Source organism: Sinocyclocheilus grahami, unplaced genomic scaffold (genome assembly GCF_001515645.1).
Source record: "Sinocyclocheilus grahami isolate Dianchi unplaced genomic scaffold, SAMN03320097.WGS_v1.1 scaffold1212.1, whole genome shotgun sequence".
Taxonomy (NCBI): domain Eukaryota; kingdom Metazoa; phylum Chordata; class Actinopteri; order Cypriniformes; family Cyprinidae; genus Sinocyclocheilus; species Sinocyclocheilus grahami.
Window position 1 is genome coordinate 107796 of NW_015506391.1, and position 22301 is coordinate 130096.

General features: G+C 36.3%; 1 protein-coding gene across 1 annotated transcript; it reads right to left on the reverse strand.

Moving 5' to 3' along the window:
- Window positions 1–886: 886 nt before the first annotated feature.
- On the reverse strand, window positions 887–14263 carry LOC107568091 (adseverin-like). The gene is made up of 17 exons (XM_016253929.1): window positions 14155–14263; window positions 12695–12880; window positions 9195–9349; window positions 8688–8849; window positions 7850–7999; window positions 7241–7330; window positions 6857–6989; window positions 6021–6109; window positions 5499–5714; window positions 4780–4913; window positions 4596–4686; window positions 4025–4195; window positions 3776–3950; window positions 3593–3708; window positions 3416–3493; window positions 2607–2667; window positions 887–1722 (listed from the first exon to the last, which is right to left on the reverse strand). The coding sequence occupies exons 2-17, from the start codon at window positions 12873–12875 to the stop codon at window positions 1562–1564; spliced, it is 2163 nt and encodes a 720-aa protein (XP_016109415.1). The 5' UTR covers window positions 12876–12880; window positions 14155–14263; the 3' UTR covers window positions 887–1561.
- Between the last annotated feature and the right edge of the window lie 8038 nt (window positions 14264–22301).

Genomic DNA, 22301 nt, shown 5'->3' on the forward strand with positions numbered 1-22301 from the left:
TTTTTCCTTTCACTCAACTTTCTGTTAACATGCTTGGATACAGCACTCTGTGAACAGACAGCTTCTTTGGCAATGAATGTTTGTGGCTTACACTCCTTGTGAAGGGTGTCAATGATTGTCTTCTGGACAACTGTCAGATCAGCAGTCTTCCCCATGATTGTGTAGCCTAGTGAACCAAACTGAGAGACCATTTTGAAGGCTCAGGAAACCTTTGCAGGTGTTTTGAGTTGATTAGCTGATTGGCATGTCACCATATTCTAATTTGTTGAGATAGTGAATTGGTGGGTTTTTGTTAAATGTGAGCCAAAATCATCACAATTAAAAGAACCAAATACTTAAACTACTTCAGTCTGTGTGCATTGAATTTATTTAATACACGAGTTTCACAATTTGAGTTGAATTACTGAAATAAATGAACTTTTCCACGACATTCTAATTTATTGAGATGCACCTGTAAATTTGGTGCACAAGAAACATTTCTTCTTATTATTAATGTGTGTATTATTAACATTGTGCTGCTTAATATTTTTGTGGAAACCGCAACAATTTTTTTTCATGGTTCTTTGATGAATTGCTTAAAATAAAAATAAAAAATGCTTAAAAGAACATCATTTATTAAAGTCCTTACTCCCACTTTTGATCAATTTAATGTGTCTTTGCTGAATGAAAGCATTAATTTAATATTTTCTTAAAAAGTACTGACAGTTGTTCTGTGTGTTTTTGTTATAAAAATGTAGAATTGGTGTGTTCAGAACTGTATAAAAATAGTAAATATACAGTAAGTTCACTTTCTCAAAATCCCAATTTATTAAAGTCCAACATAACATAATCATAGTACAAGCTGAAAATATATCAATGGTGTAAAAACAATAGTCATGAAGTTTGCCACACATTTTATAATGTTAACATGTTAAGAAGCCATAATGGCAGAAATAAATAGCCAAAAGATAGCCAAAATAACAAGGGTAAAAGGGAAACCATACCTTATCCATCATTATGAGTGCTAATCAATTTGGTAGATTTCTTCTATTATGACTGCTGGTTCTGGTTGAACGCAGCTAAAGTTTAGTTTAAAAATCCATTTTACTGGACTAGGTTCAATAAAACTATGGATCTGTAATCTGTCAATTTTAACCATGGTAATTTTCCCTCATTAAAACAGTACTTTTGGTTATGGTTAAAATGATCATGACATGAAAAAGCAGTAGTACTAAATAAGCCGTTTTATTTTACATGGAGTGGGTTGCCTGATGGGGGCGGACGTGTTAAGATCAAATGACCAGCCAAATACTGCTTTATTTCAGAAACTCATCTATCATTTGACTCTTTTGCTTACTGAATAAATGATATATTTCTACAATGGCATCTGTACCTAAAAACCTAGTTACACTCCAAGACCAATCGCATAATGGCCAACATAAAAAAAAGAAACAAAAATACAGAGTGGACCTTTAAGCATTTCACCAATCTTTAGATTATGTAAAACCTTGGAAAGTTGCAATTTATTGCACAGAAACAAGAAGTGCTTATATAAAGAAAAGAAGAGGAAACAGTTCTGGGTTTAAAAGCGAGCTCGGATTCTCTCCAGAGGATCAGTGTCCCACATATTTGGGTCCCAAGCTTGGAACCAGCCTGTGAACGTTGGGGGCTCAGCCCCCTGCTTTATGGTTGTGATGGGCAGCCCATGACGTCCAGAAGGATCAGAGTCCACATAGTCCTTAGCTACAGACAAAGAACATACTCAATTATAGAGTATACAGAATATAGAGTGCTATAGGAATGACATATTTTTGTAGGTCAACTTGTAAGTTAGCATCATCCTGTTTCCCTCTACAAAATTTTTTCCATTGGCTTTTGGATTATTGCAGAAAATAAGCTCTGTGACTAACAAAAGCTCTGTGATTCTTACACAGTTTTGCTCATCATGATAATCTTCACAAATTAACACAACTTTTATGAATTTTGAACCCTCAATACAATCGGCACAAATAAAAAGCTAAAGTTAGGCTATAAACGAACTACGTCTTAAATGTAACTACCATTAAGCTTCTGACAACTCTTTTGATCTTAACTTAAAATGTCTCAGTTAGAATAGTTTGCATGAGTGTGAAAATAAGGAGACTACTGAGTAGAGAAGTTTATTTGTTGGGCATGATGAAGTTTAAGGTCCCTGACAACCTCTCTTGTCCCTTTTAAAGCTTTAAAGGGGTCATATGATGCGATTTCATGTTTTCCTTTCTCTTTGGAGTGTTACAAGCTGTTCGTGAACGAGTGGAGTATTACTGCCGTAGAATAAAATGGAAAAATATACCAAAATCCAGTTCCAAAAATTCATTGACCTCAGGACGACTGAACTGGAAGTTCAAAAATGCTAACTTTCAAATTTTAGGATTCATTCCTGTTGAACTCAATTAACTGAACACTCTGTTACTATATTGAGTATGGTATATGACTGGAATTCTGTATTGACCAATCAGCATCCAGGAGTGGAAAATGTTTTATGATGGAGGATAATGTGAATGGTTCTACTCAAGGTAAGAAAAGACAGAAAACTTAAAATTCAATGTTTTATCTTGAAAAAATGATTTTGTAAACATGTCACACACCTATTTTTGGTGACTCCCTTTTTTCAACTTCATTGGCTTCTTTACCAATCCAAAGGAAGATCTAGAAAGAGCAGCAGTTCTTCATCATTACAGGCCATTAACTATACATGTACTAGCTGATACAATCTATGTCCCAATTCAGAGGCTGCATCCGTCGAAGGCTGCTTTTCAAGACCGATCACTGTGGCACAACAAAAGCTGTCCCATTTCAAGACTCCTTCAATGATGGCCTCGAAATGCGCCCTTCGTTTCCCAGGACACAAACGATACAACAAATGGATCCTTCATGGCCCAGGCTATCCCAAGATTCATTGCGTGCCAGTGATGACAGGATTTTTTTGAGAGAAAATGACAGATTACCCCGTTTTCTTCTCAGACAGTTGAATAAAACTCCAGTACAAACGTTACTGCTGCTCATCAGCTACAGCAGTCCTCCATAGGCTAGACTGCCCCATTTAACAATGCACGGTTCGACCATCACAGACTTTAAAGATGTGGCCTTTGAAGTTTGTGTCCTTCTAAGAATGCATCCCCTGAATTGGGACATAGCTACAGTCTATATTTATTTAGATATTTCCATTACTTTTCAAGATTTTATTATTTTCCATGACTTTCCCAGATCTAAAAATGTATACATTTATTATATTATTTATAATTAATAAATAAATAAAAATGAGGGAACATGTTAGATCTGGGAAACAAATTAGTCATCTTGAAGCCCCATTAGAAGTTTGCTGAGACCCCCTGGTTAAGAACCACTGGTCTGAAATACATTCAAGTGGACTACTGTACATCCTGCATCAACTCACCTGATCCCAGGTGTCAAGCAACATGACATCATCGGTAGCCAAGTCTGACTGAGTGAAGTCTCCAGGAACTTCCTCAACCTGAGAAAACAAACAAGACATTCGATCCATGACATCAACATATTTACAAAATGCAGCTGTCCTTCAGCCTGCCTGTGTGTTTCTGTGACTCTCACTTACCACTAGCCGGCCTGTCTTATTGGAGCAGCCGAACAGACGTGGTGGTTTGACCATCTTTTGTAGAGTTGGAGATGTCTGGTACTCCTTCTTCCCGCCCAGAGCCGACCAGAATCCAGCTGAAGAGAGAGTTATGTAAGAAAGGAGTTCATATAATATATGATAAAAAACATGGCAGACACTCACCTGGTTCTTTACCCTCTACCACATCAGTGGATTGTCTTCCCAGCACACTTACAACATACTTCGCTGCGACCATTTCTTCCTCACTGGCACCTGCGCCTTTCCAAACAAACACACAATCTGGCGACTTCAGCACAAATACGTCATTGGTGTTTAAGTTGGAAGCAGATGGTTCAACCTATAATGGAAGTTATAGGTGCTCAATGAGAAACATTACACTATATGTATGAGAGTATTCAGAGTGTGACTGACCTCGACAGTGCGTGTGGCTCTAGAAGAGCTCTGTCGGATGTGGAAGAGGCGCATACTGCCTGTCTTGGTCTGGCCATCTTTGCGGGAAGTGCCTCCACTATGGATGATCATAGGTTTGCCCTTGAACAGACTCATCAGATGGGGGGGTTCTTGACCCTGTGTTACTCGCACCTGAGCAATTTATTGAGATTGATAAAATCATTTTAGCATCTTTTTTAATGGTGGTACATGTGACTACAACTGATAAAAGTCACAACAGACAAACTAGGTTAATTTAATGGCTCTTCTGATCAAGATCACACCTTGGTAGTTAACATAAAAAATACAGCAAATTTCTTGGCTTTCTTGGATTTTATAGGCTTGCCCAACCCAAGTGGCATGTGAACACGTAATAATTCTTGGGAAATCATAAAGAATTGTACAAGTAGGTTCATGCAAAAACGTACAACCCAAACCCAGACCTGTACCCTATACATTTGTCAGTAAACAGCATACTAACCTTGTTAGCGAAAAACATTATTGTATTTGGTTTTCAAAATGCTGTTTTCTTCCACAAACTGATTAGTCTCACCTGAACTGGAGCTCCTCCCATGGAGTCATCCAGCTGGACCGTAAGGAAGGCAGAAGCTGCCAGCTCATCCTGAGTGCTCTTCAGCCCCTGCCTGTCACACATCACATGTATGCAATAAAATGACACTTTGTTCATATGAAACACAAAATATACTATAAAGTCCTATAAACACATGTGGACTGACCAGGTGTAGATGATATGCTGCTCCCTACTTCCCTGTTTATAACTGTAGAGGATCAGGTAACAGTCTCCCCCAAAGAACTGACCGTAGGTAGAGGGATCCACTGGGACACGGTCCCCTCCCTCCACACGCCAGATCTGACTCAGACAAACATGAGTGTTGATTAAAGAACATTTCCTATACATATAAGCAGGGCACAACTTTAATCCTCAATCCTTTAAGCACCAAATGCAAGAAAGCATTGGATTTGCTATTTGCAAGGAACTGCAATGTAATATATGGTTTAAATCCAGCTGAAAAATTATATTTGGACCCTCACTGACGTAAGTGACATGGAAAGATTTCTAATCCCATTCTAATTCTTTTTAAATAACATTCTCATAAGGAATAAATATTATATTTAGGCTGGGTGGCCACTTTATTTGCTGGAATTAGTTTAGATTTGAGCTTTTTTAATGTTTATCAACTCAAAATCAAAAGTTTGGGGTCCTCAAGATGTTTTTTAAAAAATATCAAAATTACAGTAAAAAAAACTACTTGATCAAAATTACAAGTAAAAAATTTTCAGGATTCTCTGATAAACAGAAAGCTCAAAAAAACGTATTTGACATAGAAATATTTTGTAATATTAAAAAACCTTACCAACCCCAAACTTTTGAATGGTAGTGTATCTACCTGTCACTGTGAAAGAGTTTAATTTTGATGACCAAAATTAAATTTACCTGGACTTTTCCAGAACCATCATCAACCATGTTGTGCTGGGCTGCCATGGCCTTGTTGTTATGGAGGCTGGAGGCATCGAAAGGAATCTGCTCCACATGGGCTATTTTGCCTATGGTGTAGGCCTTGGTAGGACCAGTGGTTTGGTCCTTGTCCTTCCAGTTAGAGAAGAACTGCTTGAACAGGGTGGTCTCGCCCCCTGCAGGCAGCACCTGGATCTACAGCATCAAGTATTGAAGGTACAGCGTCAGTAAACGGGTCACTAGTTCTTCATATATACAAACCCTGAAGAATGTAGTAAACATATCTTCAGTCATATTTTATGTAAGATTATATATGAAATCAGTACGTCTAAATAAATAAATATTTGTAAATATTATAAAAAATAAATAAATAAATAGTTTCTAAATGCAGATTTCTACAAACCAGAATATTTAAATGGTATAAACTCAATAACAAAAATAAAATGATAAATAATGGGTCCATTTCTTTGATTGTAAATAAAACCTTCATTATGTATGTACCTGTGTTTTACTAGAGTAGTTCTTCTCTTTGATGAACTGCTCTGCTGCTTTCATAGCCGCTTTGCGCTCAGATGTGTTAGCATTGGGTCCTGTTGGCAAAGGGAAGAGGCATATGTTTACTGAAGCTCTTTCCTTTTTATGAAAAATATGTGGCACATTTAAACAAAGGGCCCCTAGTGATCTGTGTTGCATGTCAGAATTATGGAAAAAGATGGTATCAGTCTGACATCTCTATAGCAAGATATGAGAGATATAAGAACTGATATAGGGCAGATTCAATGTCTAAACAAATACAATTGGCTGTTGAATGACATTGTTTAAAATAGTGTCATCATTTACTCAACCTCATGTTGTTTCAAACCTGTATGCATTATTTCTTTTGTGGAACAGAAAAGAAGATATTTTGGTAACCAAACTGTTTTGGGTCCCATTGACTTCCAAAGTATTTTTGTCCATGCTGTGGAAGTCAGTGGGACCAGAAACACTCTTTGGTTTGGTTATCAACATTCTTCAAAACTTTGTGTGTGTGTGTGTGTGTTCCACGAAAGAAAGTAAGTCATAAATGTTTGGAACGCCATGAGGGTGAGTAAATGATGACACTATTTTAATTTTTGAGCAGTCTATCCCTTTAATAGCCTGCATAGTCTTGATGACATCAGCCAAAAAGTAAAGTTGTTTTGAGTGGAGTAAGTTAATAGATTTTTATGAGTTCTTTGGAATAATGTGCACCAATGAACTCTGCACAATAAGAGCATCGATGTGTGTTAGGAAGGAAAATAGGATTATTTTTTTTATGTTGGTTTTAAAGTTAACAACTCATGCACATTGAGACACACCTTTCCAAACAAATACATTCTTATCAACTCCATTGTCCAGGATATAGCACTCATCTAGGGAGAGCATCTCCTGCTTGAACGGGCTAGTCTGGGCCACAACAGATGTTTTCATGGAGCCAGAGGCATCTGAAATCTACAATAACAATGATAAACCACCGGACAGCAATCAGGCATGAATTAAAGAGAGATAAATAAAGGTGATGAAAGCTTAAGAAAAAAAGATAATGAGAAACACAATGTTTTGTCCCTTGTGTGAATGATGTAGACAGTAGTTTAGGCTTTACAGCTGTCAGCTGTAAATGTACAACAGTCTACATAAATAATTAAGATGGTAAATACTCAGAACTGAGTTAAAATATAAGTAGAGATAATAGTCTTTATTACCATGTACAATGCTGCCTTCTTCTTGTTGGAGGTTTCCACTTCCTCATTGTCTGGAGTTGCTGGGGTGATGCTGGATTTGGGCCCAAGAACCTGCGAAAGGAAATACAGGATTAAAACCCATATGGGAACAGCAGGGCTTTATTTCCAACAACACGTATCTAATGCCAAGTGGACTGAATATTGAACCCTATGCTGAATGACCTGATAGCAGACTGAATATTTGGCACGCAAACTCATCCTCTCTCATTAAACGCATGATGGATGCTTTCTCATTAACACAACACACAAGCCAGAGCCAGTTCACAAACAAGCAAGCCATTGTGCCAAGTTTTACATCAGGCCTGGTTGATGGTGTCCAGACCTTAATGTGTGGTTATTCAGCATCCATGAAAATGTACCTCTGTGTCATTTTTTAAAAACAGGCATATCTTCTTTAGTGCCAGATTTGATTTAACATTTTGCACTTAACCAGCAAACATAGAGAAATAAATTGTAAGTGATTTTGAAGAGGATATCTACCCATATTGTTCATGTTGTTGAGTAGATGAACAAGATGGCGATTGAGCGGAAATTGTTACAGGAAAAGTCAAGCTTAAATCTTTCGCTCACTTTAGTAAGAGCATCTGGTTCAGCCCCATCCTCCACCATGATCAGCTTGGCCCTGCCATTCCTCTCATTGTCCCGGATATCAATGGCCAACTGGGAGGCCTTTAGACGTTCAAAACGATTGCAGTCACTGCCGCACCACTGATAAATTTCCTAACGGAAAATGGGAAAAGTGTCTTCAAAATGAATCAAATGTACACTGCCATTCAAAAGTTAACACTTAATTTTATTCAGCAAGGATGCAATACATTGAATTAAAATGGTAAAAATTGACATAAAATATTTTGACAATTGAATTTTTTTATAATGCTTATAATGTTACAAATATTGAATGCTACTTCTTTTGAACTTTCTTTTCATTATAGAATCTTTTAAAAAACTTATTTTCACAAAAATATTAAGCAGCTTATTACTGTTTTCAACATTGATAATAATAAGAAATGTGTCTTAAGAAGCCAATCAGAATATTAGAATCATTTCTGAAGGATCATGTGACACTAAAGACTGAAGTAATGGCTACTGAAAATTCAGCTTGCCATCACAGAAATAAATTACACTTTAAAATATATTGAAATAGAAAAAAAGTTATCTTAAATTGTAATAGTAGTGAAAACTTATTGCAATTTAAAATAACTATTTCAGTGAGCAAAAGAGTTATTTCAAAAACATTAAATCATACTGACTCCCAACTTCTGAACTGTAGTGTATATTAAAAAAATTATAGTAAAATATTTGAGTATATTTTAAAATATTCAAATGTGTTCTATTGGCAGCTCTAGTTGTTATAGGAAAGTATAAAAAATAAAACAAAATGATTTCCAGTCTGGTTAGTTATCAATACCTTCCCCAAGTCTACGATAAAGCAGTCTCCTTTGTTGAAGCTGCTCCAGGACATCTCCACCTCAGTGGCTCTGATGGCCCTCCTGCCCTTGATGTGCAGCAGACGCTTCACATCCACGTCATTGGTCAGCACGTGATGGAAGCCAGACGCAACCCCACCTTGCTGAGGAGTCAGGAAAGACAGCTGACTCATTCCATTACATAAAATGATACTGGGATAATTGCCAAAATAAAAAGTAAAGAACAAGCAAAGAACTAAGTGCAAACCACTCAGCAGAGTGCTTCTCAAAGAGCCATGCAAACTTACTGAGCTAAGCAAATTGCTGAATATAATGGAAAGAATGTGCCATGACTAAACAGTAATGGATGTTTTAGAGCCATAATTGATTCTACCCTGGTGCTTCTACAAAGTAAACCCAGCAGAAAGACTTTTGCATTCTCACTGCAAGATAATGATAAACTCTACTTCTAAGAAGGGTCATTTTCATTAAAGCAAAGGTGAGTTTACCTTATATTTGATGCCAGACTTGAAGTAGCCCAGGAAGGTGAGCGACTCGTTGTTTTGGACCTCACGGAATTGAACCGGACCACCACCCAGAAAGTCATCCAGCTGTGTGGCGAAGATAGCTGCAGCTCCACTTTCATCTTGAGAACACTCATTCCCTGAAGAGGAGGGAAATAATCACAGGAAAATTAGTGAAAAGGCTTGCTTGTTTGTGCTATCTTATTAATATCTTTTCAAAAATAAATAAAAAATGCAATTCACACATCTGATAATGTAAGATAAGCATGTCTTGTCTGTATTAATTTTTTTAATATTTTTTGATGAATATATGTTCAATTGCCATGATGAATAAAAATGCTTGAAAAGAAAACCTTAAAGTCCCTGTAAAGTCAATATTAAATTTACAAACACACCACAGAAAAATTTATTATTAACCAAAAATCAGCTAAGTACATAAAATGAGTTATCAAAATCGCTAAAAAATATCCTCTGCTCTCAAATGTTGGAGACATGTCCGCTGTCTGCGCTGAAACCACGCCCACTCGCCGGAAAGCTGCTTTGATTGGTCTGATGGCCCAGTCTGCTGTGATTGGTCTACTGCGTACAACGGGTGTCGGAAACGATATGCCCATTGCCATAGTTCCGTATTTTGAACGCTCAATAGAAAATATAAACATCTATTATTTATCATGTTATTCAGTCAAGTAATGGCATAATAGGGGCCTCTTAAAGTGCCCCTATTATGCCATTTCCAATATTGCCTTTCATGCAGTGTGTAATGTAGCTGTATGTGAATATAAACAATCAGCAAAGTTGTAAAGCCGAAAGTGCACGATATATAAAGTTATTGTCTCCCAAAATAAAGAATCAACTCTCTAGCCTAAATGAGTCGTTAGTAATTCGAATCTCACTTCACATTTGCATTTGGTAACATGTTTGCATAATTCCCGCCTATATTCTACATTGGCCGGCAGCAAACAACTTGACCCCGCCTACAAACATGGATTTTTACTGACGGCTGCTTCTCTAATCTCGGGGAGTTAAAAAGAAAATCAACGCGGGAGTTCAACACGGGATTCACTAAAAGCTTGATCTTGAAAGATGGCTCAGTACCCTGCTTATTTGGACCAGCTGGCTCCACTGAATCACAAGTATGATAAATAATAGATGTTTATATTTATCTATCGAGCGTTCAAAATACAGATCTATGGCAATGGGCGTATCATTTCCGACACCCGCTGTACGCAGTAGACCAATCACAACAGACTGGGCCATCAGACCAATCAGAGCAGAGTAGGCTCACGGAAAGGAGGGTTTTAGAGAGGCTGAATCTTAGAAATGCTTAGAATCACTGGAATATGAGGTGATATTAAATACATATTTTGAGAAAAAGAAAGTGTTTTTTGACCTTGCATGCATGTAATCCTATTGTAGGAGACTCCCAAAACAATATTAGGAACCTTAAAAATGGCATAATAGGGGCACTTTAACTGTCAAATACCGCTACAGCCTGAATGGATGCTCCTAGCAGTTTAATTGGATTTACAATGCCATACATGTTTGAGCCTCCAGAGCCAGAATTCAATTCAGAGGACCGGCTACCCGAGAATCAACCTCGCCGCCATGCTCGGTGGCTTCGGTGCGTCATTGACAGTTATTATAGTGTTAGGGGAGGGGCCATGATCGGTTTAGCCCCACCCAAAAAATACTGAACACAGAATTGGTGAAAAACTGTTTAACGGTCTAACTCCAATATTCAGTACTACAGAATTCACAGTCTTTGTAATGTGTTTCAGCAATATATTTGTAACATTTATAATGCGTTTAGAAACAATTCTAAGAATTGACTTTACAGGGACTTCAAGTAGTTTGTAATATAATATGTAATAATGTAATATAAAAATATATTAACAAAACTGCTTCTACGCTGTGTAGACATTCATGTATTCAATGTTTAAGGAAAATTATATGTATATATTTTTTACTTTTACTGAGTCATTAAATTGATACATTTCTCAAAATTCTAAATTAACTTTCACTTCTTTTAAAATATTTTCACACTTCTTTATCATGGACACTCTCATACAACTTTCACACAAAAGCAACATACAAAAAAACTGTTAAAACATGTTTAAGGTTAGATGCTTATGTTAGTGCAAGAACAAACCTACAGCTTACAGGAACACTCAAACTAACTTCACTTGCCAAGCAGCACTAGCAGTGGATCTGTCTTTAGCAAAATAAGAGCCAAATAAAAACCCCAAAGAAGCCACATGGAGCACATTATGAGATTTTCCACCGTGTCCTCAAATAAACCTTTTCTTCTCACATTACAGCTCCATTCAAATGTCTAAGAACTATTATGGTTTGGAGCACGTCTGAGAGCAAAACAAGTAAGTTTAAATCACTGTCTGGGTGGAACAAAAACAGCATCTCACTGATCAGTCTCTGGAATTAAACAGGAGACAACATAAACCTAATTGGGCTGAGAGCCAACGTTTGATGCATTGCCACGAAAACAAGTGAAGGCACACTGTAGTCTGTGGAGTTGACTAAATACCCTTTAAGTGACTACCCTTCTAAGGTATGCCATCTGTACATGATCAAAGTGCAATTTCAGAATTCTTTATATTTCTGTGAGCTAATGGTGGAAGCTCATGAGAATTCACAGCATTCATAAAAAAGTAGACAAAAAGTCCCCAGACTGCCTACTATTTCCAGCAAGATTCTGAAGTGTGCATCTGATGGACACATTAGGCCACGACAGAGGATTTGTGAATGTCAGTTATGCAAAACTGATGCTGTGTCAACTGCAGGTAGGTCACATGACAATGGCAACATGGTGAATGTAGTATGGATTAGTACACAAATTCATACTATATAGAACATACTTTTTAACAGTTCAAAAGAAGTACTTACTCGGAGTATGTGATTTAGAACGCAGCCAGTGACTTGTTTTGTTCCTTAATGAATCAGTGTTTTTGAATGAATCAGTTGAATGAATGACTAAATGACCCATTCATAAAGACAGACATTTGCCACATCTATCGGTGCACATGTACCAGTACATTTCTGGAGAAATTTGGTCGAAAAAAAGGTCTAATGTCTACCATCAATAGTGTAGTGATGTACACTACCAAGCAACTTTCTGTTGGTCAGTGCAGAAAATTCAGTCAAATATGCATGGGTAATCTTTTGCCTCATATAAAATTGCCACTCTGATAGAAAATACAAAAAAAGCATTTCTTTGTGATGGCCCATTACATAACATACATTTCTCAAGAGCTAAACAAAACATCCTAGCACTCTCTTATAGGAAAAGCAGCATTAAAAATGAAATGACATGAAACTGAAAAAGACAGACAGGCCATATCCTTTCTCATCTAAATAAAGCAATTAAAAATATATGTGGTTTACTATGTGTTAAAAGATATATTCATATTATTGTACATCTATAACTAAAATGCTTCTATTCTATTCAGACCACCAGGTGTGTCTCTTACCCATCCACATGTGTATATAGTACGAGGGTGCGGTGGTGGTGTACAGCAGGAGGTAGGCGTCACCCGTATAGAAGTTGCCATAGAGATTCTTAGGCACTGGCTTCAGGTCCATGTTCTCAACGCGCCATATCTGCAGACCAGGAGCTTTCCCTGCAGTCTCAAACTCCTTATGGGACACCATAGTGACTGAAGGAGATGCAGAAGATAAAAGGTTCCAAATTAAATTAAGATAAAAGGTGTCTTTTCAGGGCATTACGTCAATAATGGGAAACAAGAAGCATCTGTTCCTCTGAGAATGCTCTTGGTAATTGCTTGAGAACTCTATGAAGTCTGAATCTTCTGACCTCTGTGATTCTGGAATCACTGACTCCCATAAAACATACAGTCTGGCACAGCATGGGGACTATCTGCACCATTTACTCACATGCAAAAACTCAGATGCAAATGTAATGCACCATACATTACACCTCTGTGCCTGTGTGACAGGATAGATAAGACTGAGCCATTGAAAAGAGGATCTTAGTCGTCATAGGAAGGATAAGGAAGAGAAACACATGGTGATAAACTTGGCTTACATGCTACCTAAACTGAACTAACTGAAGAGTCAACATTAGTATCGCTCAGAAACGAATCTAAACATCTAACAAGGTGTTATGCTTTACATATAGTAATCAATAAAGGATAGATTCTGCATTCTTCAGTCATGTTAAAGTTAAGCCGTTTTTATGCTAGTATACAAAATAATAAGCCTCCATGCCATTGGCCTATCTACAGCAAACACTTATGATTTTTTTTTTATTTGTTGTTGTTTTCCATTTGAAATATTATACATATAGGACATGGCTTTGAAGCACAGAAGCCACAATCCATGCAAATGTATTTTATATATTTCCTGCAGCAGATGTAAATGGCTCTCTGAGTAACTTAATTAGACCATGTCATTATATTATTAGTTCGACCTGTTTCAGTTATCAAATTAACTGCTGCTGTGATGTAATGCAGTGGTTTAAGTCTCTTATTCTCACCAAGGGTGCATTTATTTGATCAAAATACAGTAAAAAAGTATATAGTCAACATTGTTGCTATAACCAAAAACGACCAAATGCAACTTCACAGATGCATATGCATAAGTGTAGCAATGACGTGCATTTCAGATTTTGCATAACTACAAATCCTGCAAAGATTTTTTATGTCCTTCCTTCACTGCTGTACTTTACTGTATTCAAAGCCTGTCAGTTTTCTGAGCATAAATGAATCACTGTACTACTTTAGTACGGACAGCAAAGTTGGACTTTGTCTTATGAAGGTGGAAACGTGGCATGCATTAAAGAACGTTCCCATCTGGATAACAAGTAAAAGTAAAGACAGTAAAGAACACTCCATTCGTTCAGATTTCATTATGCAGCCAGTGAATTTAAAGAGCGATATGACGTAAAAACAGAATATTGAAAATAACTTACGAGATTGTGGCAGATGCAGAAATCTGTTAGTGCACGACAAAAAGCGATGTGTTGGCAGATAAAGTGTAGTCTTTCTTTACCGAATCCGCGATTTAACTGGAGGGAGTGTCTGTAAAACAGGGGCGTGTATGAACACACGGTGATCTTTCAACACAGTTGTGTCTCAAAACCTGATGTCAGCCGACTATATACAACATTTTTGGGCATTAGACTCATGATGAATGCGTACATGATGACAATAAACAAACAAACAAATAAAACAAAATTAAATAAATCAATAAACAAACAGTCAGCACACTAGGTTTTGATATAGCCTTTGCATCTTTGGATTAATATGTGATTCTAAAAGCTTATGTTTTGTGAGATCCCAATGACATAAAGTGTAACTGTAGTTTTATTGTAGTATTATTCAACACTGCCATTTACTAAAACAGCTTTCTCTGGCTTTTTTCCCCATTTGCAACAAACCTAAATTATATACAATATGAACTGTTTTATGTCAGCCAAAGGTTTCTCAGTATGTTCAATAAGGTAACAATATATAACCAGTTCTAATACATAAAAAACTTTCAAATAAAACACCTCCCTAAGGCTTTCACTGGCTAATCTAATAAAACTCAAGTTCTATAAACAAGGGTGTTACAAGTATATTTAGTAGTTATACACAGTTTGCCTAATGTTGCAACAGGAAAGCAATGACCACGCAGTACAAGAGCAATGACAAACATTGTAGGTTTACTGAAACATTGTCTGCAAACTTGAATACATTTTGAGCTTCTGATACAGGATGCACTGCATAAGAAAACGTCTTCTAGGCAAGGACCTTGCAAAATGGCAGACAAAAATCATATAATGTAAAATAAGAATCAGATGCTGCTTTTGTGGGTTGCCTACCACTGAAATGGTGGAGAGTTTTGAAAGAGCTTGAGAGCTTGAAACTTGAAACATCTCCCATGTGCTTGCAATTAACCCACAGACATGAAAGGCAATTTGAAATAGCATCGCATTTATGGAATATAAACTCTCAGATAAGAGCTGCAAATTATATTACAGATGGACATGATTGTATTTTATACATTTGAAATGTTTTACGATTTTCTCATTGATTTCAACTCAAAGACATTTGCAAGCTCATATTTCTTACTTCCTGAAGTAAAACATGCATCTACAACATTTGAACACTAATTTCTACTTTTGCAAACAAACATGTTGTTCAAAAATGGTAACTGAAAACCAAAAGCAAACTGACCATTGGAGGTTGAGACAGAATGTGAAAGCTTCACTGTTAACCACATAAAATGAGAACTTGAGAACTGTGTTTCTGCATTGAACTGCTTAGTAACATAATTCAGAAATATTTACCAGATTATAACCATGATCATAAACTGTCTGCAAGCAGAGCTGATGAAGAGCTTATGTTAAAGCTGAACTGTCAAGTTAAATAAACAACGGACAGATGGCGAGTCAAAAAGCTCTCCGGAAGGCAGTGGATTTCCAGGATTAAACTTCTCTACAGTGTGATCATGCTGGAATAACTGTGACTCATCAGCCTATGAAAGCAACAGCTGTGGATATCTGCCCAAAAAGGTGGGTGACAAAAGTATGCATTTAAGATGAAAAGAGAGTCAAACAAAGAGAGGGAATCACCAGAGAACTTTATTGTCTCATGGAAACTGTTGCCATGACTTCCATTGGGGACTTCTCCATTGTAAAGGTCAAGTTAACATGAGCAAAAGGCTGCAGAGAGGAGATTTCCAAGACACTGTCACAGATAACACAAGAAAGACACTGCTATGGACCTGAAACACAGTATATATTGTATTTATTTGTCTGCCCTTCTTGCAAGCCCATCAGATGGTCAGGATGTGGTCTAGTAGCTATTGCAAATGTTCCACCAAGAAAACTGTGTGCTCACGTGGGAGTTGTGGGTTTGAGGCCATAAAATTCTATTGTAATTGTTATACATAATGTAAGGTCTGTTTTTAAAAAAGGAAAAATTAGGAGGAAGTGTGCAAGATGATAAAGCTTGTGGAGCACAGCTTTGTTTGGAAAGTAAACTTTTCTACATCCGTTTTCTTATATGCTGTATAAGTCCATTCATTTAACTCTCACATCCCCTTATAAAATACTCTTGAGTAAGAAGACTTAAGCATACTTTTAAAAAGGTTATTTATTACAGAAATAATAGATTTAAGTGCAAACTGGATGTAATGTACAGTGCCTTGCGAATGTATTCATACCCCTTAATTTTTTTCACATATTGTTTTGTTGCTGCCTTATGTTAAACTGCTTTAAAAATAATGCACATCAGAGCAAAAACCAAGCCCTGAGGTCAAAACAACTGCCTGTAGACCTCAGAAACAGGTTTGCGTCAAGCCACACATCTGTGGAAAATTCTGCTTCATTGAAGGGTCACAGAAGCATGTAGTCTCTGTTACCCTTAATAGAAGAAGTTTGAAACAACCAGGACTCTTTATTTCAGTTTACGAAGTTGTGACAATTCTGTTTTTGCTTCGTCAGTATGGTGTATGGAGTGTAGATTGATGTGGAAAAAAAGTAATTTAAAGATGTTTATCATAACGCAGCAACATAAAATGTAAAAAAAAAATATGATACTTTCGCAAGGCACTGTATATAAACACTTTATTGCATGTAATTGCAATTAAATGAAAATGATTACAGCTTAAATTGATATTAAATGCAATTAGCTGAAATTTAGAGCTTTTCTGACCCACTGAAGAAAGAAATAATAAGGTCCTATAAAAGAAACATGATTAAAGTGTACTGCTTTACAAGCATTTATGGTAAACTAAAATATATTTTAATGCCAATTATATTCACACATGCATGTCATGTATTTAAATATATTTGTAATTACACATTTGTAAAGATGAAGTTGCCATTTAGAACATTTAAATATATTAACTTTAGTTTAAACATGATATTGAATAACACTCTACAGTTAAATTGCAATCAGGTACTTTACATATGCTTTGTACCCATGTACCCATCCATCCTTCCAAAATTATCATTAACGGAGAGAAGCATTTCAGATACCTTGGCATTACAATGGACAATCATCTAAACTTCAGTCAGCATACTCTAAGCATCTACAAGTGTTGCCAACAGAGACTTGCACATATCTGGAAACTTAAACACTTGTTTGTTCAGCCTGGTCTCTTTCTTCTGTATCAAAGTATTACTGAGCCAGCTCTTACATATTGTGCCATTTGTTTCAATCATATGCTTACAGTTACTAATAGGAACAAAGATAACTCATTTAGCTAGTAAAATTATTGGTATTCCTACCCCTAACTTATCAGACGGTGTCACTTCATCCATGATTCGGAAAGCACATATACAATCCTAAATGATCCAGCCCACCCACTCCAACAGTATTTCATACCCTTTCCTTCTGGCCACAGTTATAGATCACTTATGTTCAGAAAAGCCAGCTATAGTAATATTTTTGTTCCTACTGCTATACAAGCTTTGAATACATGGGAAATCAGCCATGGATATGTCATTTCGTGTTCTTGCATTAGTTGTATGATCCTTTTTCTTCTTGATTGTCTTGTAGCATGTCTTGTGACTGCTCTGATTGTACTGTGATAAGCTGATATGTCTTGTGCTGTTTGTGCTATATACGCACCCACTATGAAAACAAATTTCCTTCCTGAGGACAAATAAATGATCTATCTGATGTTAGTCAGCACATGAAAATAAGTATATTTCTTTAAAGCAAGTCTTGAAATTGTACACTTTTATTTCTTTAACATTAAATTATCTGCTGGTACGGTTTAAAAATATATATGATTTGAAGTATACAAGTAGACATTCAATACAATAACATGCAGTTTTTTTCACAAGAGTACACATATTACTAAAACCGTGACAAGAGTCGTGTGCCAGAAAACCAGATGTTCCTGCTCTGAAAGGACTGAAACAATGCATGGTTTCTGCCCTAAACACCACAGAACTCTCAAAGACACACGCAACACGATCAGCATTCTGTCCTTCATGTCTTTTAAATCCACCTCATACAGGCATATACTGTACATGTTTTAAACAATGTTTTAATCTTCTTACTAGCTATGTTTATTAAATTTGTTAAAGAAATTAACAAATGTATAAGGGGTTTCCAGATAAGAGAGCTCTCGGTACGTGCACATAGCACGAGCGCACTGCTATAAATCACCAATCTTTGACCACATCCTCTTCACTGCAAACCAAAGCCTCGTTTATGCATGCAAATGCATAATCAGTACACCCCCAGCATACTGAGAGAAAACAGAAGTGATACTTTGCTAGTGTTTTTTATACTTTTTACCATGCTTTTGCATATACTTAATATTTGGAGCATCCTCTGAGGAAGCATTGCAAGTTTAACCTTTATTTAATCTAGTTGTATCCACACAATGGCAATAAAGTTCTTGACTTCCTCCTGAAATGATGGGAAATTACACACCTGGACTCTCTGAGTGCTCGCTGGTTACAAAAACAGACACAATAGACCTGTCAGCCTGTGTCTGAGCAGCAAATACATCTCTACCTCCAGCAAATACCACACACACTGGTTGTTGTATCATTAAACAATGGGCCTGTGTAAACACACGCATGAGTGCACACATATGTAAACACAAATGTTCCTGCAAAGATGCACACACAGTTATTATTAAAATGATGTGTGTTGTTGTGATACTAACTTCATTTAATCTATGGCACACTACCATGCTATATAAAGTACTGTGGTGTAAGACCGAAAAAAGATGATTCAGAATAAAATAATATATAAAAAAGGTTTAGTATGACAGTTTAACATGACAGCAAAGAGACATTTCTAAATATCTAAAGATTTATTAAAGAATCAATCATTCACATTCACATAGAGAAATTTCATAAATTAGCATCATAAAATGTAAAACTAATATATATATATATATATATATATATTGCTAAATGAAAAACCACCACCGAAAGGACATTTCAAATACAGTTGGGACAGGCTGAAATTTCTTTCATAAATTAGCATCATAAAATGTAAAACTAATATATATATATATATATATATTGCTAAATGAAAAACCACCACCGAAAGGACATTTCAAATACAGTTGGGACAGGCTTGATCATGCTACCAGACAAGCTCAAACACCTCTAGCTAAACCAAACTGATTCACAACTGAAGTGAGGTTAATGTAACATTTAGGCTTCATAAAATATTAATCTAGTAGCTCAGGGCAAAATAAATGAATCAGCAGGTTTTGGACGTCTAATAGTTGAGCAGTTCTCCTGTAAGGACAGACACAGTACAGCTGCCACCTCATTATGTTCCTGCAGGAAAAGCAAAAGATTTAGATTTTCAGAAAGCTTGTAAAAAATAATTAATTATTGGTGTTTGTTAATGCAAAATCTGACACAATGACAATATGATGTTGTCATGGACACCAGGGCAGTGCCATGTGATTGGTAAAGTAGAACTAGTTAATTACAGACCAATCTCGAATCTCCCTTTTCTGTCCAAGATACTAGAAAAGGTAGTATCCTCACAGTTATATTCCTTCTTAGAGAAAAATTTTATCTGTGAGGATTTCCAGTCAGGATTTAGACCATATCATAGTACTGAGACTGCTTATTAGAATGACAAATGACCTGCTCTTATCATCTGATCGTGGTTGTATCTCTCTATTAGTGCTATTGGATCTTAGTGTTTTTGGCATTAATGGAAGCGCATTAGCATGGTTCAAATCGTACTTATCTGACCGCCATCAATTCATAGCAGTGAATGAAGAGGTATCATATCGATCACAAGTGCAGTATGGAGTACTTCAAGGCTCAGTACTAGGGCAGTTACTTTTCACACTTTACATGTTACCCTTGGGAGATATCTTCAGGAAACATGGTGTTAGCTTTCACTGTTATGCTGATGATACTCAGCTCTATATTTCTTCGCGGCCCCGCGAAACATACCAATTTGAAAAACGAATGGAATGCATAGTCAATATAAAAAACTAGATGACGAGTAATTTCTTACTGCTAAATTCTGAAAAAACAGAGGTGTTAATTATAGGACCTAAAAACTCCACACGTAATAACCTAGAACACTGTCTAACACTTGATGGCTGCTCTGTCAATTCTTCGTCATCAGTTAGGAGCCTAGGTGTGCTATTTGATAGCAATCTTTCCTTTGAAAGCCACGTTTCTAACATTTGTAAAACAGAATTTTTTCATCTCAAAAATATATGTAAATTACGACCTATGCTCTCAATGTCAAATGCAGAAATGTTAATTCATGCATTCATGACCTCAAGGTTAGATTATTGTAACGTTTTATTGGGTGGTTGTTCTGCACGCGTAATAAACAAACTCCAGCTGGTCCAAAATGCAGCAGCTAGAGTTCTTACTAGAACCAGGAAGTATGACCATATTAGCCCGGTTCTGTCAACACTGCACTGGCTCCCTATTAAACATCGTACACATTTTAAAATCTTGCTTATTACTTATAAAGCCCTGAATGGTTTAGCACCTCAGTATTTGAACGAGCTCTTATTGCATTATAGTCCTCCACGTCCACAGCGCTCTCAAAACTGGCAATTTGATAATACCTAGAATATCAAAATCAACTGCGCGCAGCAGATCCTTCTCCTTTTTAGCGCCCAAACTCTGGAATAATCTACCCAACACTGTTCGGGAGGCAGACACATTCTTGTCAGTTTAAATCTAGATTAAAGACCCATCTCTTTAACCTGTTCCTAATTAATGCTGTACAGTTGCTTTGACACAATCTGCATTGTTAAAAGCGCTATATAAATAAACGTGACTTGACTTAAAGTGTTTTGAGTGTTTTTAGTTTGTTGCTATGCAGTTGCTAAGGTGGCGGCTCGCAGGCCCAAATCAAAAGAGCAAAATAAATTAAAGTTCATTAAAAACTGACTCATCATGTTGTTTTAAACATGTATGACTTTAGAGAAACACAAGACTCTCTTATGCTCACCGCAGCTGCAATTATTTTATAAAAACATACAGACAACTAATATTGTTAAATTTTATTACAATTTAAAAAGTTTTTTTTTTTCATTATTTTAATAAACTTAATATAACTGTTTAATATAACTATAGTGGCCATTACTCCAGTCTTCAGTGTCACATAATCCTTAAGAAATCATTCTAATATACTAATTTGGTGCTCAAGAAACATTATTTATTATTATCAATGTTGAAAACAGTTGTGAACAGTCGTAATACATTTAGAAATCTTTGATGAATAAAAAGTTCAAAATAACAGCATTTATTTGAAATAGAAAACATTTGTATCATTATAAATGTCTTTAGAAGAAGAAGACATTTTATTTATATAGCGCCTTTCCATAGCTCAAGGTCACTTTTCATAGTGCAGTACAAAACATTTGCACACCCACATACACAATACAATACAAACACATAAGGCCACATATAGCCACATTATCCAAAATACATATTAAAAAGATACGTTTTTAGCTGAGTCTTGAAGGTAGACAAAGATGTTATATTACGAAGTGTAAGGGGTAGCGAATTCCATAATGATCTGAGGGACTGGGCAGGAGAGTAGGAGTACAGTAAGTCAGACAGATATGGAGGCGCAAGACCATTTAATGCCTTAAATGCTAGAAGTAATATCTTAAAGTGAATACATGATGCCACAGGTAGCCAGTGAAGATCATGCAGTAGAGGAGTAATGTGAGCAGAACCCCTGGTGTTTTGAACATACTGTAACCTTGCAATAAGTTTTTTAGGCAGACCAAGAAATACAGCACTGCAATAATCCAGACCTGGTGTGATTAATGCATGAATTAAGATTTCAGCATCAGCTAGAGTTAGAGAAGATCGAAGACGTGCAATATTACGAAGATGGAAAAAAGAGGTTTTAACAACTATCGTTTTTGATTAACTTAATGCATCTTTACTGAATTAAAGTATTTTTAAAAATCACTGACTGCATACTTTTGAACAGTAGTGTATTTTAAGGAATGTTTCAACTATTTTGTCTATATAATGAAAGTAACTGGGCTTCAAAACAACACTGGACCTCATTTACTTTAATTCAATGAACAAAAATCTTAAAAAAAAAAAAAGAAAGAAATGATGACAATTTTAATTTTAGGGTGAAC

Bases quoted from the DNA above. Each gene is read 5' to 3' on its own strand.
- LOC107568091 (XM_016253929.1), bottom strand. From the start codon at position 12,875: ATGGTGTCCCATAAGGAGTTTGAGACTGCAGGGAAAGCTCCTGGTCTG. The intron at 9,350-12,694 runs GTAAGAGACACA...CCTCCTCTTCAG, and splicing joins CTATATACACATGTGGATGG to GGAATGAGTGTTCTCAAGAT. The intron at 7,331-7,849 runs GTGAGCGAAAGA...TTCCTTTCGCAG, and splicing joins AACCAGATGCTCTTACTAAA to GTTCTTGGGCCCAAATCCAG.